The sequence below is a fragment of the Dreissena polymorpha genome, chromosome 14, assembly GCF_020536995.1.
Source record: "Dreissena polymorpha isolate Duluth1 chromosome 14, UMN_Dpol_1.0, whole genome shotgun sequence".
NCBI classification, from domain to species: domain Eukaryota; kingdom Metazoa; phylum Mollusca; class Bivalvia; order Myida; family Dreissenidae; genus Dreissena; species Dreissena polymorpha.
This window is the reverse complement of record NC_068368.1, coordinates 9516557-9537887: the sequence shown is the minus strand read 5'-3', so window position 1 is coordinate 9537887 and position 21331 is coordinate 9516557. Positions and strand designations below refer to the sequence as shown.

At 34.5% G+C, this 21331-nt stretch overlaps 2 protein-coding genes across 2 annotated transcripts in view; both read left to right on the top strand.

The window, feature by feature from the left end:
• LOC127859008 (receptor-type tyrosine-protein phosphatase T-like) overlaps window positions 1-20894 on the top strand; it is a 75136-nt gene extending 54242 nt beyond the window's left edge. The window contains exons 18-21 of the mRNA XM_052396391.1: window positions 13885-14016; window positions 16125-16264; window positions 18406-18541; window positions 18844-20894. Coding sequence (XP_052252351.1) covers window positions 13885-14016; window positions 16125-16264; window positions 18406-18541; window positions 18844-18924 — 489 coding nt within the window. The 3' untranslated portion in view covers window positions 18925-20894. The remainder of the gene's footprint in view (window positions 1-13884; window positions 14017-16124; window positions 16265-18405; window positions 18542-18843) is intronic.
• On the top strand, window positions 5033-10309 carry LOC127859012 (receptor-type tyrosine-protein phosphatase epsilon-like). The gene is made up of 11 exons (XM_052396397.1): window positions 5033-5414; window positions 6346-6480; window positions 6609-6729; window positions 6928-6977; window positions 7085-7323; window positions 7605-7686; window positions 8420-8496; window positions 8904-8940; window positions 9201-9298; window positions 9795-9917; window positions 10162-10309. Exons 1-10 carry the CDS (start codon window positions 5402-5404, stop codon window positions 9822-9824), a joined length of 882 nt encoding a protein of 293 aa, XP_052252357.1. The 5' UTR covers window positions 5033-5401; the 3' UTR covers window positions 9825-9917; window positions 10162-10309.
• Window positions 20895-21331: the final 437 nt, after the last annotated feature.

Genomic DNA, 21331 nt, shown 5'->3' with positions numbered 1-21331 from the left:
ATATGTACTTCACAGTTTAAGTGTATTTGATTAAATATGTGATCAACCAGAAGTAAAATAATTGGGATAAATGATTATTTATCAGAATGTTTATTAACTGCTTCCGATTTGGACTACTTTGTTAATGAAACATACAAAGCTCACTGTTCCAATCTCTGGAATTACGAATCTCTGACCCACAACAGAACATAAATGTATTGATTATAGAGATCTGTTCAATTTATTTTTTTTAAACATTGCTTAAATTATGGATGTTTGATTAACGAACAAATAATGCATGAGGTGAACATTATTTGCTTAAAAACTATGACACCACATGTGTTTGAATACCTTCCTATGACTGATGTTTACGTAGAATCACGCACGCACGGAAATGGTCGAATCTAAACAAATAATTAACAAAGTGGTAGATAGTTGTAGAGCAACTAAAGACTGAACTGCTTGGAAAGGTAGTTTGTGTGCTTACTACATTTACGCTTAAATGTAACTTTTCCTAAACAGTTTTATATCATTTAAGACAACGGAAGGATTTATACTTTAATGTCAACGTTTTAATGTTTGAGAAAATAGTTTGTTGTGAATGCGCTCTTTAAGAAAATAATGTAATATCTAAGATACGTAAAATTAATATTAAAAGCCTGCGACAACGGATGGCACGGTCAGGGCTGTCTTACACAATGTGGTCAATGTCTGAATAACGCTACCTGTAATAAGACTTCCGGTGTGTGTCCGGATGGATGTGCTGCAGGATACAATGGTTCTCTCTGCATAGAAAGTACGTTCTTTTTTTCTGATTCCCATAGACAGCGCTTTGGCTTTAGATATGTAATAATAATAGACTCTTCATAAACGTCTTGTGACCTAGATCTTCTTTTGAAAGAATATTTAAACATATTGCTGATGGCAAAATCATATTTAAGCTAAAGATGCGTTGTCAGTACGTAAGAGATTTATATGTTATTCGTGAATACGAATCATCCACGAAATCGTTTTCCTAAATGTTACTGCTGATAAGTACGTGATGATGAACACATCGATGCTACTACTTAATTAAATATGTATAGTTATTCTTGACTATTCATTGAACAGAATGTGATGACGGATTGCATGGTCTTCGATATCAGAACAAGTGTGGTAATTGTCAGAACAAGGTGCCCTGCAACACGGTTTCCGGCCTCTGCCCTGGGGAATGTGAACCCGGATATAACGGGACGATGTGCAAAGACGGTAAATTATACATAAATGTAAAATTAATTTGTGGGTTCAGCGTCCCTCTATACAAATGCAGTAGTCATATTTTAAGACACACAGAGAGAAATATATAACCGCACGAAATTGTTGGCCCAAAAAGAAAAAAAAACAACAACGAAATTAACACACTTGAGTCTTAAGTACATACATATTCAGAGCATGTTAAAATGTGTTTATTATTGCTATCCGAAAAATTAATAGATAACTCCATACATGCCAGAGCACGGTTCAAAATTGCGTCTTATCTTTGGACAAAATGACAACAGGGAATTGTTTATATAGAAACAAACCTTTGTTAAAATCAGTTTATCTGTATAAAAGTCATTATAAAAGAAAAAAACGATGTGGTTTATTAAACTAAAAAATCCTTTAAATATAAAGAATCGTAACTGATTGAACCTAACAACACTTTATTGAGACACAATTTAGCTCACGTGAGCTCGAAGTGATCAAAGCTTGCTTTTGTGATCACCTATTTTTCGTTGTTCGTCATGCGTCGTCCGTCTTAAACATTTAGCTTATTAAGGTAGCGCACCCGTAATGATTTCCCGCGATTTCTTCAAAGATCGAAGAGCCTTTTTACCTGTTTACTTATGGATACCTAATTTAAGCGGGTACTAATGTGAAGTTGTCGTGGCGGAGTGGTTAAGGCGATAGACTAGAATATTTTTTTTTTTTGGGGGGGGGATCTTCCAGCGCAGGTTCGAAACCCGCCGACAACACGTACTATTTGCGACGCGTTTTATTTCTTTGCTACGTAATTTGATCTAATAAAGCATATAAGCTATGTTTATTGTTAAATATAACGACGTTATAGCTAAATTGGGTCATTTACTGCTGAAAATACGAATCATGCATGATGCATTTTTATTTTTATTTTTTAAACGCATAGAAAGCTTACCTAAAATTGTGTCTGTAGTTCAGTGAAATGAATGCTGATTAAGAATATAATACATTATATTAAATATGGAAAGGTGCCCATTACGGATGCGTTACCTTAACAATCTAGTGGCCACACTTATTGGTAGATCGTTATACGTGGGCATAATATTTGTCCCAATGATATGTTAACGGAGTTCGAAACGGTATCACGTACATAATATAAACTATGTAACTAGGTCAACTTTAAAAAGCTATTTTACATTTTGACGTATCATGTATAGTTCCCACCTCAAAAAACATTGTCAGAACATTACATAATATCCGAATTTGAAAATGATTCCGGCCGTTTTAACAACATTGCCATCAAAGGGCGGGGCAGTTTCCTTATATGGCTTTAATTTAACTTTGTTAACCTTGTTCACACTTTAAAATGTATATTTATTTAAAAAACTTCATATAATTTGGTCATAAACCTTTTACTGCTATATCTCAGCGCAGTTTCAACAGTGGGTAAAAAAACGGCCGCAAGGGTTCCGGGCAATTTTCTGGATATGTCTATAGTAAAACTTTGTTTTCAGTCCAGAAAAGACATTTACGGTAAAATTTTAATGATACTTATTAAGAACATTCGTTCTTAAAATATCTCAGAGAAAAACAAATGTTCGCTTTGTTTCAATTATGGCCTCCAGGGATGGCGCATTGTCCTTAATATAATATAGTGAAAGCTCCTAACTCGTAAGTAGTCACTTGTGTAGTCAGCTCACCATACAACTTGCTCAGACCATGTTTTAATGGTATCTAGGCCCATATAAAACAAAGGTACGGTCATTAAAAAAATTCAGTCAGGCTGCGCGAAAATTTTCTGTATACGGCTATATTAAAACCTTATTAAAACTGAAGAAGTCGCATGTTAACTTAATCTTTGTTAAACGTTCTCAACGTATTTGTTTCTTAGTTTATCTTGGCTGAAATCGAAATTTGTTTTGGTATTTCGCTAAAAATAGATACCTTGCGATATGTTTGTTTAGCAGTTTAGTCTAGACTCAAGTGTAACCTTTCAACAAACGTTGATGTTGCTTTTCTCTTAATATTATCTGAACATTATGAGAACTTTTACACTGATATATATAGGAGCAGTTATGTTTTTTTTTATAAATAAAATGATTGTATAATGATGATGTTAATGATGATGATGGTGGTGATGATGCTGATGATTATGATGGTGATGATTATGAAGGTGTTGTTATTGGGGGTGGTGGTAATAATAAAGATGATGATGATGACGATGATTAAGATGATTTAGGTGATTAAGATGATTAAGATGATTAAGATGATGAAGATGATGAAGATGATGAAGATGATGATGATGATGATGATGATGATGATGATGATGATGATGATGATGATGATGATGATGATGATGATGATAATGATGATGATGAAGATGATGATGATGATGATGATGATAATGATGATGATGATGATGATGATGATGATGATGATGATGATGATGATGATGATGATGATGATGATGATGATGATGATGATGATGATGATGATGATGAAGAGGATGATGATGACGATGACGATGGCGATTGCGATGATGATGATGAATATTAAAATTACAATTTTTTTAAATAAGAACTATTTACTTTTGCAGCTTCTTGTTCAAGATAAATAACCTGTGCTTCCTACTGGATAACATATTTGTTCAACCAGAGTTGTCGCCCCTAAATTAATATTATGTTTAGATATGAAATTGTGCATGGTTCTGTGTTTTGAAATGGTTTTAACTATCAACAATTTGTCATAATTGTGTGCCAAGAAATTAACATGTATGTTTCAATAAGTAATAGTGTTCCAAGTTGTATTATCACAATTTGCAACAGATTACGATGACACATTTGCCTGTATGTCTTTATTTTGTTTTCTTTAAGTAATACAGGTTTTGATATAGCTTTGTAAGTAAAAATGTTAATAGTTTTATCTTATCAGAGACAGCTATTTACGTACATGCCGTATTTAACATTATAAATGGTTAACACTCTAAAAGCTGTATTATTGACATATCTTAAACGTTGGCCAGAACAATAAAATTGTGTTACCTCAGCAACGTTTGATATTTGGTAATGTGGGGTCAAAAACTGAGTCAGTATGCAAATTTAAAATACCTGAAAACTTCTTTGGATTGTTTCCCCAATGTCCATGAACTTGTTACATACATTACTGTGCTCTATTGATGTAAATATCGAGTTTAAAAATGGTTTAAGTTAATTTACCAAACACTATTGCCCAAGTGTGGAGTAATTTTTCGTGGGTGCTTGTCTCATCCAATGACACTAGTTTTATTCACAGGACAACAATTTACTTTAGTAACTTAGCCAACTGTTATGTTTCTTAAGTTAATTATTATTTATTATTGAAATTTGATAAATGTGTTTATCATACATTCCATATTTAAATCATAATTATGTTATTTCGTTCAATAACAAAATCAACCTTGCGCATGCATGCAAATGTAACCTGTTAACAGCCTCAACGATGCCTATTTTACTGTTAATTTTCATTTTTTAATCAATGGTCAGAAAATAGAAAAAATACTTTTTTCATTGGTGCTGCAATATGTAATTCTCACAATTTGTTTTGCAAATGCGCTAGTTGATACACCATCGAAAGATTACACCAATGATATTTGAATACGTCGTTAATATGTTACATCAGCGATGATTTTAATAAATATGTGTTCACATAGCCTGCGACAACGGATGGTACGGTCAGGGCTGTCTTACACAATGTGGTCAATGTCTGAACAACGCTACCTGTAATAAGACTAACGGCATGTGTCCAGATGGATGTGCTGCAGGATACAAAGGTTCTCTCTGCGTTCATGGTATACTTCATTTCAAATTCATATTGACATGATTCGCACTTAAAATATTGAATAATGATTGACAATTTAAAAATTACGTTTTACAAATATGTCTTCGTTTGAAAAGTGTTCGACTCGACTATATATATGCTATAAGTGAATACGAAACTTTCCATACATCGTTATTGGAATGAATGCCATAATTAAATAATGAAAAGATCCCGCATTACTTAGTAAAACAAATATATGTTATTGTTTACGTTTAATTAAACAGAATGCGAAAACGAACGGTATGGTCTTGCATGTGAGAAAATTTGTGGTAATTGTAAAAACAAGGTGCCATGTAACAAACTGTCCGGCGTATGCCCTGGGGCATGTGGACTCGGATATAACGGGACGATGTGCATTGAAGGTAAAATGCAATTATCTATATTACAATTAATCATAGTAATATTGTAAGAAAATTATTGAAATTAACACGACGCTGAATTTTTTACATATTGAAAAACATCAACTAATACCGTTTATTAATTATCAGTTTATGTTAAAAAAACTTTGATAATTAATGCAGATCTCTATACAAGATATGTGTAATGCAATTCATTGAAGTGAGGTAACGATTCAACTGCTAAAACGGCGGCTTGTATAAAGCGTTACACATTTACATGTTTAACAGTTAATTACGCAAACAATTAAGAATATTTTCGACAAAGCTTATATCAGATTATTGAACCTAAATATACGAGTGCCCTGAATGCATTATAGTAGTGATTAATGAATATGAGAACACAGTCTGTAAGTACAACCGCTCTGGCGCTGGCAATCTTGTTAGTATAAAGGGGCACACACAGACTGTACTGATGTCGAGAGTGTGAAACTGCTCTATCCCTCAAGCCTTATCATTAGAGATACAATTGTTTCATGCTGAACACGCAGTTAACATCGTTGTTAAACGCACTGTAGTATCCCTTTTCATACCCTATACTTCCCAACATAGAAAATCGATTGAATAACATATAAAATGTAAATGTGAAAACTGTTTGTAGATTGCACGTTTTCTACTTTAAAAAGTGTCAGGCCTACCAGCGGGACATATTATATTAAAACTGATTGATCGCTTACAAAGGTCAGCTAAGGCGAAAAGCTGGGTTTAAATGCTTTGCCGAAAAAAGATGAAATGATTGTGAATACCATAATTTTAACGACAACACTTTGTCAAAGAAACGTACTTCAATTTGATCATGCTAATTTCAAATATTTTTGTTCACTTGTTTGTTTTTTACAAACAACACAATCTGCTCTTAGACCTTATACATATACACACTTGGTATTCACTATTCTAGCATGTGATGTCGGTTTCTTTGGAGACAATTGTTCAGCAGCATGTGGCAAATGTAATGGCGCGTGTCAACATATAGACGGCATATGTTCACAAGGCTGTGAACATGGCTTTGCTGGCGATCTTTGTATGACACAACGTAAGGAAGGCAGTTTCAGTTTTCTTTAAACAATATTTTTCTGTACAAAGTATTTTATGCATCGCAATCAGACATTAAATGCAACTTATGTTCATAATTAGATAAATACATTGAATGCCTGGTTTCAGTGAATCAGTCTAAGCTCATAGGACCAGCTGTTGGTGGTTCGGTTGGTGGTATTGTGGTAATCGCAATCGTAATTGTATCAATAATCGCAATTAGAAGAAGGCGTTCAACACCAACAAAAAGGTGATTTACGTTTTGCATTTTTGTTTCTAGTAAACATTTTTGCCATATGTTGTATATTACGAACTCTTGATAGATAAATACACATGCTTTAGTAGTCGTAATAGTGGACACGTACGCAATTATATTCACTGTGGACATGACTTTAATATAAATCACAATTATGGTTGTCAGCTTACAACTGTAATTTTTTCTTTTCAGACACCAGGTCGACGACATTCTTGTTGCGATTCAGAATGACAAAGATTCTAGTAAGTTGTCCGTTTTAAAAACATAATGAACATTTGTATATACGCATTTTGGTTCCCAAAGCATATGTCACTTACACAATTGTATTGATAATTGTCTGAATGTGCAGAAATCGACCAAACGCCGACAACGTCAAAGACTAAACCTCTGAAAGGCCCAAATGAAGCTATTTCAAACGCAGTGTATGCAAACACCGGGTCTCCAGAAGAAGACGGCCTTTACTACAACAGCGAACCACTACATAGAGAACGTAAACGTACCGAAATACGTCTCATTGCTGTCGATAAACTGCGAGAGTTCGTAGGAGACAACTACCAGAACGAAAAACTCTTCCATCAAGAATTCGACGTAAGTATAACATGACTTGGCAAATGTAAGGCTAATGCAATGTTGTTATTAATGCAGTATGCAATATTGACCAGTGCATTTAGTTAGTAAAATGTCGAAGATATTTTTTTCCAAATTATTTCCATTTCAAAAGTTAGCAATCACTTTGAAAGAATGTCGTTTCATCAAAATGAAGTAATGCAAAAACTTATGATTGACACCAATTCCAATGGTTGAATAAACTATTTTAATATGAATAAATCGATCGTTTTCGTTTTGATAAATAATCGGCTTTTGAACAGAAAATACCATATGGTCTTCAACATCCGACGATTGTGGCATCTGCAGCCACAGGCAAAAATAGATACAAGGAGATGTATGCATGTAAGTTAGATATTAGCAGGATGAAAAAGCAAAGACGCTTTAAATATATGCAGTATTAAATAATATAACCTTCCTTATTCAAGTGTTATACATTTTTAATATACGATGTATTTCGTTTATACAAAATGCATTATGTCTTCATTATATGACTGTGACATGCTTGTATGTAAGCATTGAAATAATAATAATAATAATAATAATAATAATAATAATAATAATAATAATAATAATAATGATAATAATAATAATATAATAATAATAATGATAATAATAATAATACTATTATTATTATTATTATTATTATTATTATTATTATTATTATTATATTATTATTATTATTATTATTATTATTAATAATAATACTACTACTAATAATAATAATAACTATATTTATCATTATTATATTTATATTGATAATACCAGTATAATTATTATTGTAATTACTCATATTCTTATTTTTCTTCTTCCTATTTTTTCTTGCTCTTTTTGTAATTGATATTATTATAATTTAATTAATAATAATTATAAATATTATACATGATAACACTATTTATAATTACATTATTTAATTTAATTGTATGACAATTTTTAAGAATAACAGTTTTATTATAATGATCTAACCATCGTTGAAATGCATAACTATACTAGTATTGCCGCAATTAAAAGTTCGAACTATTTTAACAAATGTATAGAGTTTAAGAAATATAATTGGATCACGTGTTTGTCCTTGCAGACGACCATTCTCGAGTGATTCTCAGAAGAATCGCCGATGAACCAACTTCCGACTACATCAACGCCTGCCATGTCGATGTTCGTGAGACATTTATGGTTGACAATGAAGAGCTTATAAATAGTACATTATACATACGTAATGAGTATACCCTTGTTAAATAAATTTGCTAACAAAATGTATGACATTGAAACAAACAATAAAAAGCCGAGTTATTTGACAAGAGCAAAAACATGATTACAATATTTTAAGAAAATTAGAAGCATTGTATAAATAAGATTAAATAGGAACTATCACTCGGTCAAATATTTTGTGGTGTAAAACATGTGTATGCAAATTATTATCCATTAGGAATTATTATTCGAACACGTTTATACTCAATGTGTTAAGATGAATACCATACCAAATAAAGTGTAAACTATCTTACACATTTATTATTGTCATTGAAATAAAATATATGATCAGCCTGTGTATATGTTTTGTGTAGGGCTACACGGAAGATAAAAAGTATATTGCGTCTCAAGGTAAAACAGTTTCTACACATGTATTAAAACACGATATTTCCATGTCAACGAATCGCGTAAATAGCTGATGATAATACGTGTATATGTATCAATAAAAAATGAAGTCGATAACAAATATCGGGGGATAAATTCGCTAGTATTAAATGTTACGCGGTTGATCAATTTAAATTAAAAACATTACACCATATTCTACCAGACGGAAATGCTTTGTTAATGTGCCCGTATGCTTTGTATTATGCCTAATATTTGCATGCTTTCAGGTCCAGTAAATCCAATGGTAGGCGATTTTTGGAGAATGGTGTGGGAACAAGACGTCTGTATTATTGTTATGGCTACGAAACTCGTTGAAGAAGGAAAGGTGCGTGTACAAATATCTGTTGCTGACTTCGTAGTCACGGACGTGTACTCAATAATTCTTTGGATAAAATTATGTCAATTGTTGCGTAAAAACATGAATATTTGAATACAGGTCGCCATGTCTTTATTTATTCAATGATTGGTCATTTTGAGCATAAAATAAAAATAACAATGTAACATAAGATGTACATAAACACAAATGTAATTACGACGCACGTCCCTCTTTTTTTTAATAAAGGTTCACAAGTATTGCGCATTAATATAAAATATAGATTAAATCATGAGTTTCAAATTGAAAATAAATTCTTACATATGTCAATTTACGTTAGGGATATGGCTTTTTCAAATTTGTGACATGTTCATTAAGCAAGTAATATATATTACTGAATTGAGTGCAACATAAATGATAACATTCATACAATAAAACTACTTAAAATATAGAAAACTCAAGCAATATTGTTTTGCAATCGTTGTTCATATAAACTTGCGAATTTCAGATGAAATGTTTGAAATACTGGGGCGAATGAAAACCGATAATACACGGCACCTTTGCGGTCACACTTTCAGAAGAAAAAGACTATTCATGTTATACAATTCGAACGATTACTTTGCATGAAAAGGTTTGTTTTGATTCTTGTAGTTCCATTTTCAAATCTTAAATAGAACAATGCCGAAATGATATTTTCGTTAACGACACATTCTTCAATAAGTAAAATGTATTGGAATAATAGTTCGATTGACAGTTTTATCGAGCAAATAATGTTCCAGAGGCGTAACCATATTTCTAGTGCCTAGGTAATTTCCATTATGTCTTATGTGAAATGAAAAAGTAGTAAATGTCTATAAATGAACAATCAATTGCAGGATAAACCTCATATTTCTCGCAACGTGACCCAGTTTCACTACACTACTTGGCCCGATAAAAACGTTCCAACCAGCAGCACAAGCCTCGTTCAATTCTGGAGAAAGATAAGGTGTCAAAAGAGAACCGCCAAACAACCATGGCTCATACATTGCAGGTAAAATAAGAAGTAGCACTTTCGTATTTCAGACTGTTGTTTAGTTTGTGCGATGGGAATCATTTATAGTGCTGCACATTAAAACGTTGTATATGAAACACAACGCATATGATAACGCACATCTTCCTAACACTAATGGTTTCGATTTCGTTTCTTGACTTTATATGGTGTACCATATACCCTCCTTTTCCGTTTTGGATACAAGTCGGGTAAGATGTTTACTTTGGAGAAAAGGAAGACGTCAATTGATCTGGAGGGCAACAGGTCCATATTCAAATCGTTTTTGTTTGTTTGAAATTCGAATACACACGATATTCAGAAACCATTTGCGAAGATATCTAGTTCAAAAGTGTGCACAATATATTTTTGCAATAGCGTACTTAAATTAAGCAAGAATCTACAACTTCGTTAACCAAAACATGCTGAGCAATTTCATAAATCCTGTACCAAAAAAACGAAATTTGAAAAATTGCATCGGTTAAAAATGGAATTGGTTTGATTACTTATTGGGTTTTGAATTGAGTAACGATTGTGTTATATGTTTGTTTCCGCTGTCAGCGCTGGTGTTGGGCGCACTGGGACCTTCATTGCAATGGACTATCTCTACGATCAGGGAAAGGAGACCGGGAACATTGATATCCCACAGTGTGTGACCAACCTGCGCGCCCAAAGGGTCAACATGGTGCAGACTGCCGTAAGTGTATCAAGCCGATTAGTAGTTTCGTGATATATTAAGATTGAACACTTGTTCAAAACTTTGTTGTTGTTTTCCACAAAGAAGACACTCATAAAAATGTATTTATTGAACAGTTATTTTCTCTATAAAAGCGGCATCTTATTGCATGGGAAAAGAAAAGACATACGTCAAGACCGCGGAATATGTTCGTAGTACACCGTAATTTAGTATAAAAGCGATAACATAGTATTCAATAAAAAAATAATTGTCAAGATCGACAATCATTCCAGAGTCAGTACCGATATCTGTACAAAGCTGATGCTTGAAATGTTGGTACTGCCTTCCAAACCCGTGACTACCGAGCAGCTAAGTGGAGATAATATAGGGCTCAAAGAAAAGTATTTAGTAAGTTTGATAACAGGGTATCCAATAATTCCCCACAGGTAGATTAAGACATGTTGCTAATGCCTGCAATAAGGTTACTTTTCATGAGTTGGTAGGACACATTAACTATAAATTTTGAAATATACAACTGCAAAACATGTGTTTTCAAAACATGTTAAAAACATTAACGTTCCTTTTGAAACATGTAAAAACAGAACTATCAGGGCAAACCAAAGATGCAACATTGATACAACGCATTAATAATAATATTATTGGGAGGCTTTCATTACTTAAATATTTCAAAAATCGAAATATGTTTCAGGATTTAAGCACCGAGGAATCACTGTTTCCAGACGATAACACGTACAAATCGGCAACGACCAATGATAATCAGTCAAAGAATAGATCAATGGACATCCTGGCTGGTATGAAGAATAAAACATAGCCTTATATATTAACTAGATTGCTGTAGTGGTTTTGTATTTTTTTGTATTGATGTGGATTTAATGTGTTCATTGACAAATTTTTTAATTCGGCATGTTTGTTGAAGAGTATGTTACGTAGAAGGCAGTGCCAGTATTACAATAAAGTTACATTTTACCACACGGTAAATTGGCTTTACATTGTGTGTAAAACCTAATGTGATATTTGTGTTCCTTAAATTAACATGTAATTAATTTTCAGCTGATAATTATCGCCCATATTTGTCATCCCACATTCCGCACACGACCGATTACATCAATGCTGTTATAATGCCAGTAAGTGCTAAACAAACTTTATTATACAGTAAATATTACTTGCTTTAATATTGATTTTAATTATATCAGTTTCAATTGTATACATCTTTGCACTAAAAAAATCAATATAGTATTCGTCAAATATGGCAATTATGAATGTTGTTAAAATGTTGATTGACTACGATTTGGTATGATTTGAATTTGTTCTACCAATATTCAAATACAGTGTTTTGTATACTATAAAATAATGTCAATGTTTAACATACTTAAAGGTATTTTATAAACATGCACTTTAAAACCGCTGTCTTTTTCTTAGTTCACTTCTCTTAATTTCATTTTTATGGACGTTTGCAAAGGAATTTCTATCAAGTTTAACTGTAGTATACTATCTTTAATTGTATTAGATTCTGTCTTTTTTTGTCTTGTTTGCCGATGAATCAATGTTGAAAATAAGATATTAAAATCTATTTAATATTGATTATAATTGCTGTCACCATCATTATCTTTAACAGTCGTCTTCCGTATCCGTATCAATATAATGTGCTTCAAACGTTTCCAAACTCATTTTTTAGCATAATAAAAGATAACAAAGACACTGTTTAGTTAACTATGCAAGTTTCAATTAATACTCAAAGCCTAAAGATCATAATTAAACAATGGTTGACCACTGTACTAAATCATTTTCTATAAACCACACGGTCTATGATAAATTTAATTGGAAACTATAAGACCATGAAAAGTGATTGATCATGGTCTTAAAAATCATGATCAATCGTTAGTCGACAGTAGCTCTATAAGGCGATTAACCACATTGCAAATTAAACATGTTTGACAAGTGCACTGATTTATTGTTACATACTGCCTATGACAGTGTTATGGGTTATGCACTGTATATACCTCCAAATTTCATTTAAAGTTTACCCAGTTTATTATGTGTTATTTGACATTCATATATGTTCTTATGTGTACCTTGAAACTAATTTGAAATATTAAATTAACACATATTAAGTAATAGGTACATATAGTTAATGAAATCAACATAACACGCGATTAATCACGATGGTTTAGAGACCATGTTTAACCATGGTCACATAGAAGATAGTAGAAAGCGTCATGAAACATGATGGGCAAGGGCAATATTTTAATCCAAAACGGAATGCAACCATGTTTACATGTGTTGACTGTGTTTATTTCATAAAAGGTCCGAAAGTCATGTCTTATGTTTCTGTGCTGCAAATATGAATTTAGACGTTTTAAACCGCATTTAATAAATATATTAGATACATTAAATACTAATCCTTTGATTTGCTTCAGAGTTTCAAGCTTTCGACAAGATTCATTATCACACAAGCTCCTCTAGAACACAGTGTTGTGGACTTCTGTAGACTGATATGTGAAAAGGAAATTGAACTGATTATTTCCTTTGATGAGTCCATGTCTGAGGTGAACAAAATACGTATGGTCTTGTATGATGCACTTAAAACCCGATTAAACACGGGTGGAACTCATTGCTATCACTTCGTTATGCCCATTGAAAGATATGGGGTAATGGGAGCAACTAAAACATAATTTCACAAAATTGCAGTCTATTACATATATATGTGTATTTCGGTAATATAATTGAACTACAGAAAGATTAGCAGAAAATCAATTATTGTTTTTTCATGAACCCAGGCAACTGTAACTGCAACTGTAAATTTAAAGCGGTTTATTTTTTTAAATCAAGCAGGCCGAACGTCATGCATATAAACAATGTGTAATTTATTTGCAGGAAGAAAAATGTCTTCCAGGCGAAAACGAAACAAAGTCGATTTCTGGTATAAGATTGACTGGTGTATCCTGTGAATCGAAAGACGGACCAGAGTTTTATACAAGATCGTTTGACCTAAATCTGAAACAAAAGGTAATCTTTGTCCCACTTCCATAAACAATTGACAATTTATATAACTCAATAATACTTGTTTAAGTCTATTTTAATTGTGTATTTACTAGCTAAGGGTGTTCGTGTCGAAGGCAGGACAACACAGTAATTTGACGTTGATCTAGAATCAAATTGGTCTATATTGTAATACGATTTTGGTGCGAAGTATATACAATAAACATCTAATTTAGTTTGAAGTTTTAAATAATATTTGAAGCATTTTAGCTCATATATTTTTGGAAAAAAGAGCTATTGTCATTACCTGAGCGTGGGCGTCGGCATCCGGTTAAGTTTTGTGTTTAAGGCCATTTTTCTCATAATGTATCCAAGCTTTTGCATTCAAACTTGGTACACTTACTAACTATCATAAGGGAACTGTGCGGGCAAAGTAAGATTACTCTGGCTGGCATTTTGACAGAATTATCTGCCCTTGTTATACATAAAACATTGAAAATTGGGTTAAGTTTTGTGTTTAGGTTCACTTAATTCCTAGAGTATCAAATCTATTGCTTTCATACATGCAACACTTACTATTATAAGAGGACTGTGCAGGCAAAGTTATGTGACATTGACTGGCATTTTGACAGATTATGGCCCCTTTTTACTTAGAAAATTGAAAATTTCGTTAAGCTTTGTGTTTTGGTCCACTTAACTCCTAAAGTATCATAGCTATTGCTTTCAGACTTGGAACACATAATATCTATCACATGGAGACTGTACAGGACTAGTTACTTAACTCTGGTTGGCATTTTGACGGAATTATGACCCTTTTTCGACTTAGTAACTTTGAATATTTGGTTAAATTTTGTGTTTATATTCTCCTTACTTAAAATGTATCAAGGCTATTGCTTTCAAACTTCAAATACTTTCATACTAGTATGAGGGTACTGTACCTGTCAAGTTGTTTTTGACCTTGACATTGGAATGACCTTGACTCTCAAGGTCAAATTAATACATTTTGCTAAAATGTCTTAATTTCTTTATTTATGATCAGATTTGATTCATACTTTGACAAAACAACACTTACCTGACATACCACAATAGACTCCAAGCCATCCCCCACAATCCCCCCTCTTAAATAATATTTTGTTTTCCATTGTTTCTCATTTTTGAAAGATCATCAAATAAATGACCACACCCTCACACTATAACCCCTCTCAACCCCCCCCCCCGACCCCCCGCAACCCTCTGAACCCCAACACTAAAAATTGTTTTTTGAAACATGGTTATTTTTTTTTTATTTATTTGTATTATTTTATTTTTGAAAGACCCGTCCAATCACCCCACCCAAGAATCGCCCCAAATACATTATTTTGTTTTCCTATTGTTTCTTATTTTTGGAAGATAATGTAATAAATGACCACACCCCCACACAATATGCCCCTCTCCACCTCCACCTCTCCCTCCTTTTTGATTGAAGTATTTAGATAGGTCCCTTTACCTTTGAACAGAAAAATAGATGAGCGGTCTGCACCCGCTTGGCGGTGCTATTGTTTACGTTTACATGTCAATGTTCGAATTGTATGAAATAACCAGAGGTCAAGGTTAATGGATGAAGAACAATAATTATATTATAATAACTAATCAAATACCTACCATTTGATCATTCATTCTGGTATACACTTTTGACGTTATGTTAGCTGTTAGTCTCCTGTTCAAAAACGTCCATCCGATCATTCGTCTTTCAGTCAGCCCAAAATGAAGTAATTCAACAACACGTTAAAGGTGAAAATGGAATATTTTGCGCGACCCTTAATTTCTAGCAGATGTAAATGTCAGGTGACTGTTACTAACACAGAAGTACACTAAGTAACTCGATTTCTTGGAATGTACATACGGCATTATCATGAAATTCTTTATGAACAGCGCGAATAGCACTTTGACGGCAGTACAAAAACTGCTGTCCACGTATTCATTTACGTATTAGTTCGTCTGTTAAATTGAAAAAACAACAACTTAATATTGCTAAACTAAAGACATGGTCAGATAAAGTGATATTTTCAATTGTTTTAGAGTGTGCAGTGTTTGTCGTCCTGTTTTATGATCCCATGTTTTCCGTGCAATAATGCTTAGCAGTGTTGACTTTACAGACACACAGATTTTCACAGATAGTGTACACAGGCTGGTCGCAAACGATGAAACTGCCCCAGAGTCCTCGATCATTTATGGATCTGTTGCGCCACGTACGAAATGTTAGAAGAAGTGAAGCACCCATCCTAGTTCAATGCCTGTAAGTTAATTAACTTATCCTTGTATACACATTTAAACTTACCCTTACACTGCATAACATTATGTATAAAATGAATTTGCATATTTTTATACAATATAGTGTATCTGTTGTAATAAGTAATATTTTATAATAATAATAATTAATCATGATGAATAATTGTTTAGTTGATACTCTGTCCTTCGTACCATACCCATTTCACATACTCAATATGGGACCTTTATTCCGTACTACCGTGAGATAGTGTCAAAAACGAATCAACTGAGATTTTATAATTAACAACTGTGATGTACTTTTTCTACCCCTATTTAAACTTGATCAAAATATATCGACATATAGCACACGAAAACATCCGATTTCTTTGCATGTAATTTACCCGGTTTACATACAAACAATTTAATGGGAATGGGGAGTAATTTATTCCATAAATGCAATATTAAATCAGCTTGCATCAATGTAGTAAATACACACATGCTTCTGAAATTCTGCATAACTTAAATCCCAAGTCTCGCTATTGCCGGTATAGCCCCGGTCCATCCCGGTTTGCTAACGCCGGTCTACCAGCTAGAACCGGGATGATTCGTACAACTTTTAAACGCGGTCACACTATTTCCCGGTGCCGCCCCGGTTGAAGCCGGTCAACAGCCCTGCAGAGTCCCGGTCAACCCTGGAATGGTTACGGTTTATCCCGGTGAAGCCCCGGCAGAGCCCCGGTTGTCTCCGGTAATGCCCCGGTTGAGCCCCGGTGAAAGCCGGCAGAGCCCCGGCAGAGCCCCGGCAGAGCCCCGGCAGAGCCCCGGCAGAGCCCCAGCAGAGCCCCGGCAGAGCCCCGGCAGAGCCCCGGCAGAGCCCCGGCAGAGCCCCGGCAGAGCCCCGGCAGAGGCCCGGCAGAGCCCCGGCAGAGCCCCGGCCGAGCCCCGGCAGAGCCTCGGCAGAGCCCCTGCAGTGCCCCTGCAGAGCCCCGGCACAGCCCCGGCACAGCCCCGGCACAGCCCCGGCACAGCCCCGGCACAGCCCCGGCACAGTCCCGGCACAGCCCCGGCACAGCCCCGGCACAGCCCCGGCACAGCCCCGGCACAGCCCTGGCAGAGCCCCGGCAGAGCCCCGGTATACCTTACTCCGCCGGCACTCACCGGGGCTATACTGGCATCAGACCCCGGCAGAGATGCGGCAACGCCCCGGTTTAACCCCGGTCGTCGCCGGTTATGCCCCGGCGGAGCCCCTATGAATACCGAAGGCGTCCCGGCAGAGCGCCGTTTTACTTATTTACCGTAGCTATACCTGGACTCTGCCGGCATTAACCGGGGCTCTACCGGGGCGTTGTCGTAGCTCTGCCGGGGTCTGTATGGGCGCTGGTGGAGCTACGGTACCATCCCGGTTGTTCCTGGTGCCGTCCCGGTTGTTCCCAGTGCACACCGGCCGTAGCCGGTCCTTCCCGGTGACTCCCGGTTCATCACGGAGATATTAAACATTTTAATACTTTCCCGGTTGAGCCCCGGTTGTGCTCGGTCGTCCCCGGTTCATCCCTGTGGAGTCCCGGTTCATCTCGGTAGAGCCCCGGTTCATCCCGGTAGATACCTGATCACGCACCGGGGCTCCGCCGGCAACATAGTGAGACTGGGCCTTAAGGATTATCTGTTATGTAATTTCTGTTATTGTAAGATATGCCTATCATAAATTGTATTGATATTCTTACTGTCATTATCATATCCTATGATATTGAATGTGCAGCTTCAAACTAGTAATACAGGTTTTTTCAGCAGACTGGAAGTAGTTATAAGAGAACCGAGAATATAACGATCAATCATTACTGACTGCTGTGATGAATATGGGCCGTGCTCTTTGAAAAGGGGGTTTAATGCATGTACGTAAAATGCCGTCCCAGATTAGGATGTGCAGTACGCACAGGCTAATCAGGGACAACACTGACCGCTTGTGTGATATTTCTCTCTGAAAGTTAGTTTCTTCAAAGCAAAAATCAAGTTTTTGCGGAAAGTGTCGTCCCAGGTTAGCCTGTGCGGGCTGTACAGGCTAACCTGGGACGACATTTTACGCACGTGCATTTAATCCTTTTTTCACACAGCACGACCCATATATAGTTATGAACTACTTATGAAACGATTTTACATATCATGTATAAATAGAAATGGCGCCGACAAAAGTGGTCTGTTCGTAGTCATATGGACGCTTCTGGAACACGTGGAGATTGATGGTGAGGTCAGCATACCACGTGTCGTCAGGCACCTGAGGCTGAGGCGAAAACAGATTATACCAACCTTCGTACGTTGTGAAGCGTATTTTAGTACACCTAATACACACAAAGCAGAGAATTACTCAATGTCCCGTATTTAGATACTATTTGTATTAAAGATCATTTCAATATTGTTACCCGATCAATGACAGACTGACCGAACGGAAGAGACCCATATGACTTGCCCTTACCTGTTAGTTCAGACATAAACTAAATCGTTTGACTACGTCGCATTCGCAAATGTTTGTAAATATATTTTGGCATATTAACACGAGTCAGTGTATGTTTCGGTTGTAAAATGATTTAAAGTAAAAGAATGTGTATGTTGTAGGACCAGTTCAAGTTTTGTGCAGACTGCATTGCGCTGGATGATGCAAACACATACGCAAATGTTCAAAAAGTGTCGTCATAGATATTACATGAAAATGAAAGCATGTTTTGGATGTTTCTATACTGGACACAGCTGATATGTTATTTGTGCGTTCGCAAATATATTGCACGCAAATAAATAAATACCGTAGGTATCGGAACAGATGCTTAATTGTTATACGATTTAGCTTTATTTTTGTAATTTTGTAATATATTTGTCTTACATTTGTTTGCTTCGTTATATTTGTTAATTTGTAACCATAAAGTGTACAGCATTTTTGTATTTTTTTTAATGCTTTAAGGTATTTTTTCTATTTTTATATATTTACTTTTCCATTCATTTTATTATTTAATAAAGCTTACGTATCAAATAAAACATTTGTTTGCATTTGTTATCAATATGTCAGCATTCAAAATGCAGATAAAATGAAAGGACCAGTATTGCAAACAAAACTAAGCGAACGAATGGTGCACGATGTTTACTTGTGTTGGGCATATTCAAAAATATATAATCTGTTGCGTGTTACATGATCTGCTTGGTTTGTTCATTTGACGAAATCTCTTGATGATTAAAATGGTGTTAATATCAAACGGTTTTATGCATGTTTAGATCTTTGTCTTTTACAAGTAAGTTGCCATGACAATACTGTTGGTTGACATGTAATGCTGATTTATGCCTGCGACTAATAATCCTAACAATACATAGGCCTTGCATAACTATGATAGAAACAATGTTCTCGAGTTGGTAAGCTCTCTTATTGAGTTACGAACTTACTAGCGGCATTAACAATGTGCAATAATAATCATCTTCGTTTAGTTTGTAAAAATGCAAGAGTAACACATGAAATAAGCGATATCGGAAGAAATTACTAAATACAATTATTATTATTATTACATCAAACATTCAGTAATGATTACTTCGTTTAGTTTGGAACTGTTAGACTGTTTTTACGTTAAAGACTAAAGATTTAAAGTATTGAGTATTTGACCCTATTGATTATTTGAGAGTTGGTTACAAAGTTATGCATCATTTCTGTTATAACAATATATGTATTTTATATAAAGTTACCTCACAATATTAGAAGGATATAACGATTTTAAACGGTTCACCATAGAAATCATCATACATACTTGTAGGTCGTTTATCGAAAGTCACAACTATTGGTTTACTTATTTTGAGTGTAAATTTGTAAGTATTACACTATTTTTCCATGGCATTTAATATAATTAGACTTATGTGGAAGAACTTCAAATATGACGTGATAATCGGCGTAAGATAACAGCATTGTTATATCCGTAATCGCTTTATGAATACAGTGCTTTACGTGTGGAAACAAACTTAGATCGTATTTGGTAGGAAATTAACTTTTGCCTCCGAAGTGATCGACATAGTCATAGAATTAAGCATAATCAATTCAATGTAAATGTAAGTTATTATCAAAGTTGTAAACCATTTTTTGTTTGTAAAAAATTGAATGAAAAACATAAATGGTCATTATCGGTTTGTGGTGTATTGAAATTAAGTTCACGTAATTCATTTTATATATTATGTTAAAAATCACGTTCTTTAAGGTCATTAAAATGATTGAGCAATCATACATTTTTACTGATCTGTATTTTAATAGGTTTATTTAATTTTTAAGTGTTTTCCAACAGGTTTTTGAATGCTTTCCGGAAATCGTACATAGGCGTGTGCTTCCAATAATCGTATTGCTCATCTACGAATAGCATTGTATGTTTTTCCATAATGTATTCGTGTTTGCCTGTTTGTGTTGGGTGTATTCTTGTAAAATTGATTTAGGTGCGTTAAGGAAATTACACTTTGCTGTTTTGCAAGTTATGTCAGAAATGTCTTGAACTTGTTGATGCTTTTGTGTATTGTTAATTAATTGTAATACTTTGCCAAAATACATCACCACTATTTTCATATTGATATTGCGTGAAAATGTCAATTAGATTTTTAAATACTTGTATATTTTCATCTATTAACACATACATTTGCTTTGTTTTATCATTATCAAATAACATTGTTTTTATCTATGTCGATTTGTATCTAGTTTGCTATGCACTTCTGATATTGTCTATCGCGAGAAAATTAAACTACATTGCAGCATTATCCGAGAATTTGTTCCTTCCACCTCATTAAAATTCATGCATGAAATTCCCATGAAACGTGTCGTTGTGAAGTTTTATTACCCACCCTATATCCGAGCAAACTGCCGTTAGAAATGGTATGATCGACTGATTTGCGAATAAGGGTTTATCCCTCGGCCTTGACGCTCAAATGCGGTTCATTTAAATGTGAATGAACATTGTTATTATCCTCTCAATGTTTTTTTTTTACCAACAATTTCTTGATTTGAATGCTTATATCATAAAAGTATACCATTAGACGCAATATTGTTCTATTTTAGACTAAATTTCTTCGAAAAAATGACATTTGGATATCT

Coding starts and splice junctions, on each gene's coding strand:
- LOC127859012 (XM_052396397.1), top strand. Junction 6,730..6,927: donor CGTTCAACACCAACAAAAAG/GTGATTTACGTT, acceptor TTTTCTTTTCAG/ACACCAGGTCGACGACATTC. Junction 9,299..9,794: donor AACTCGTTGAAGAAGGAAAG/GTGCGTGTACAA, acceptor TGCGAATTTCAG/ATGAAATGTTTGAAATACTG.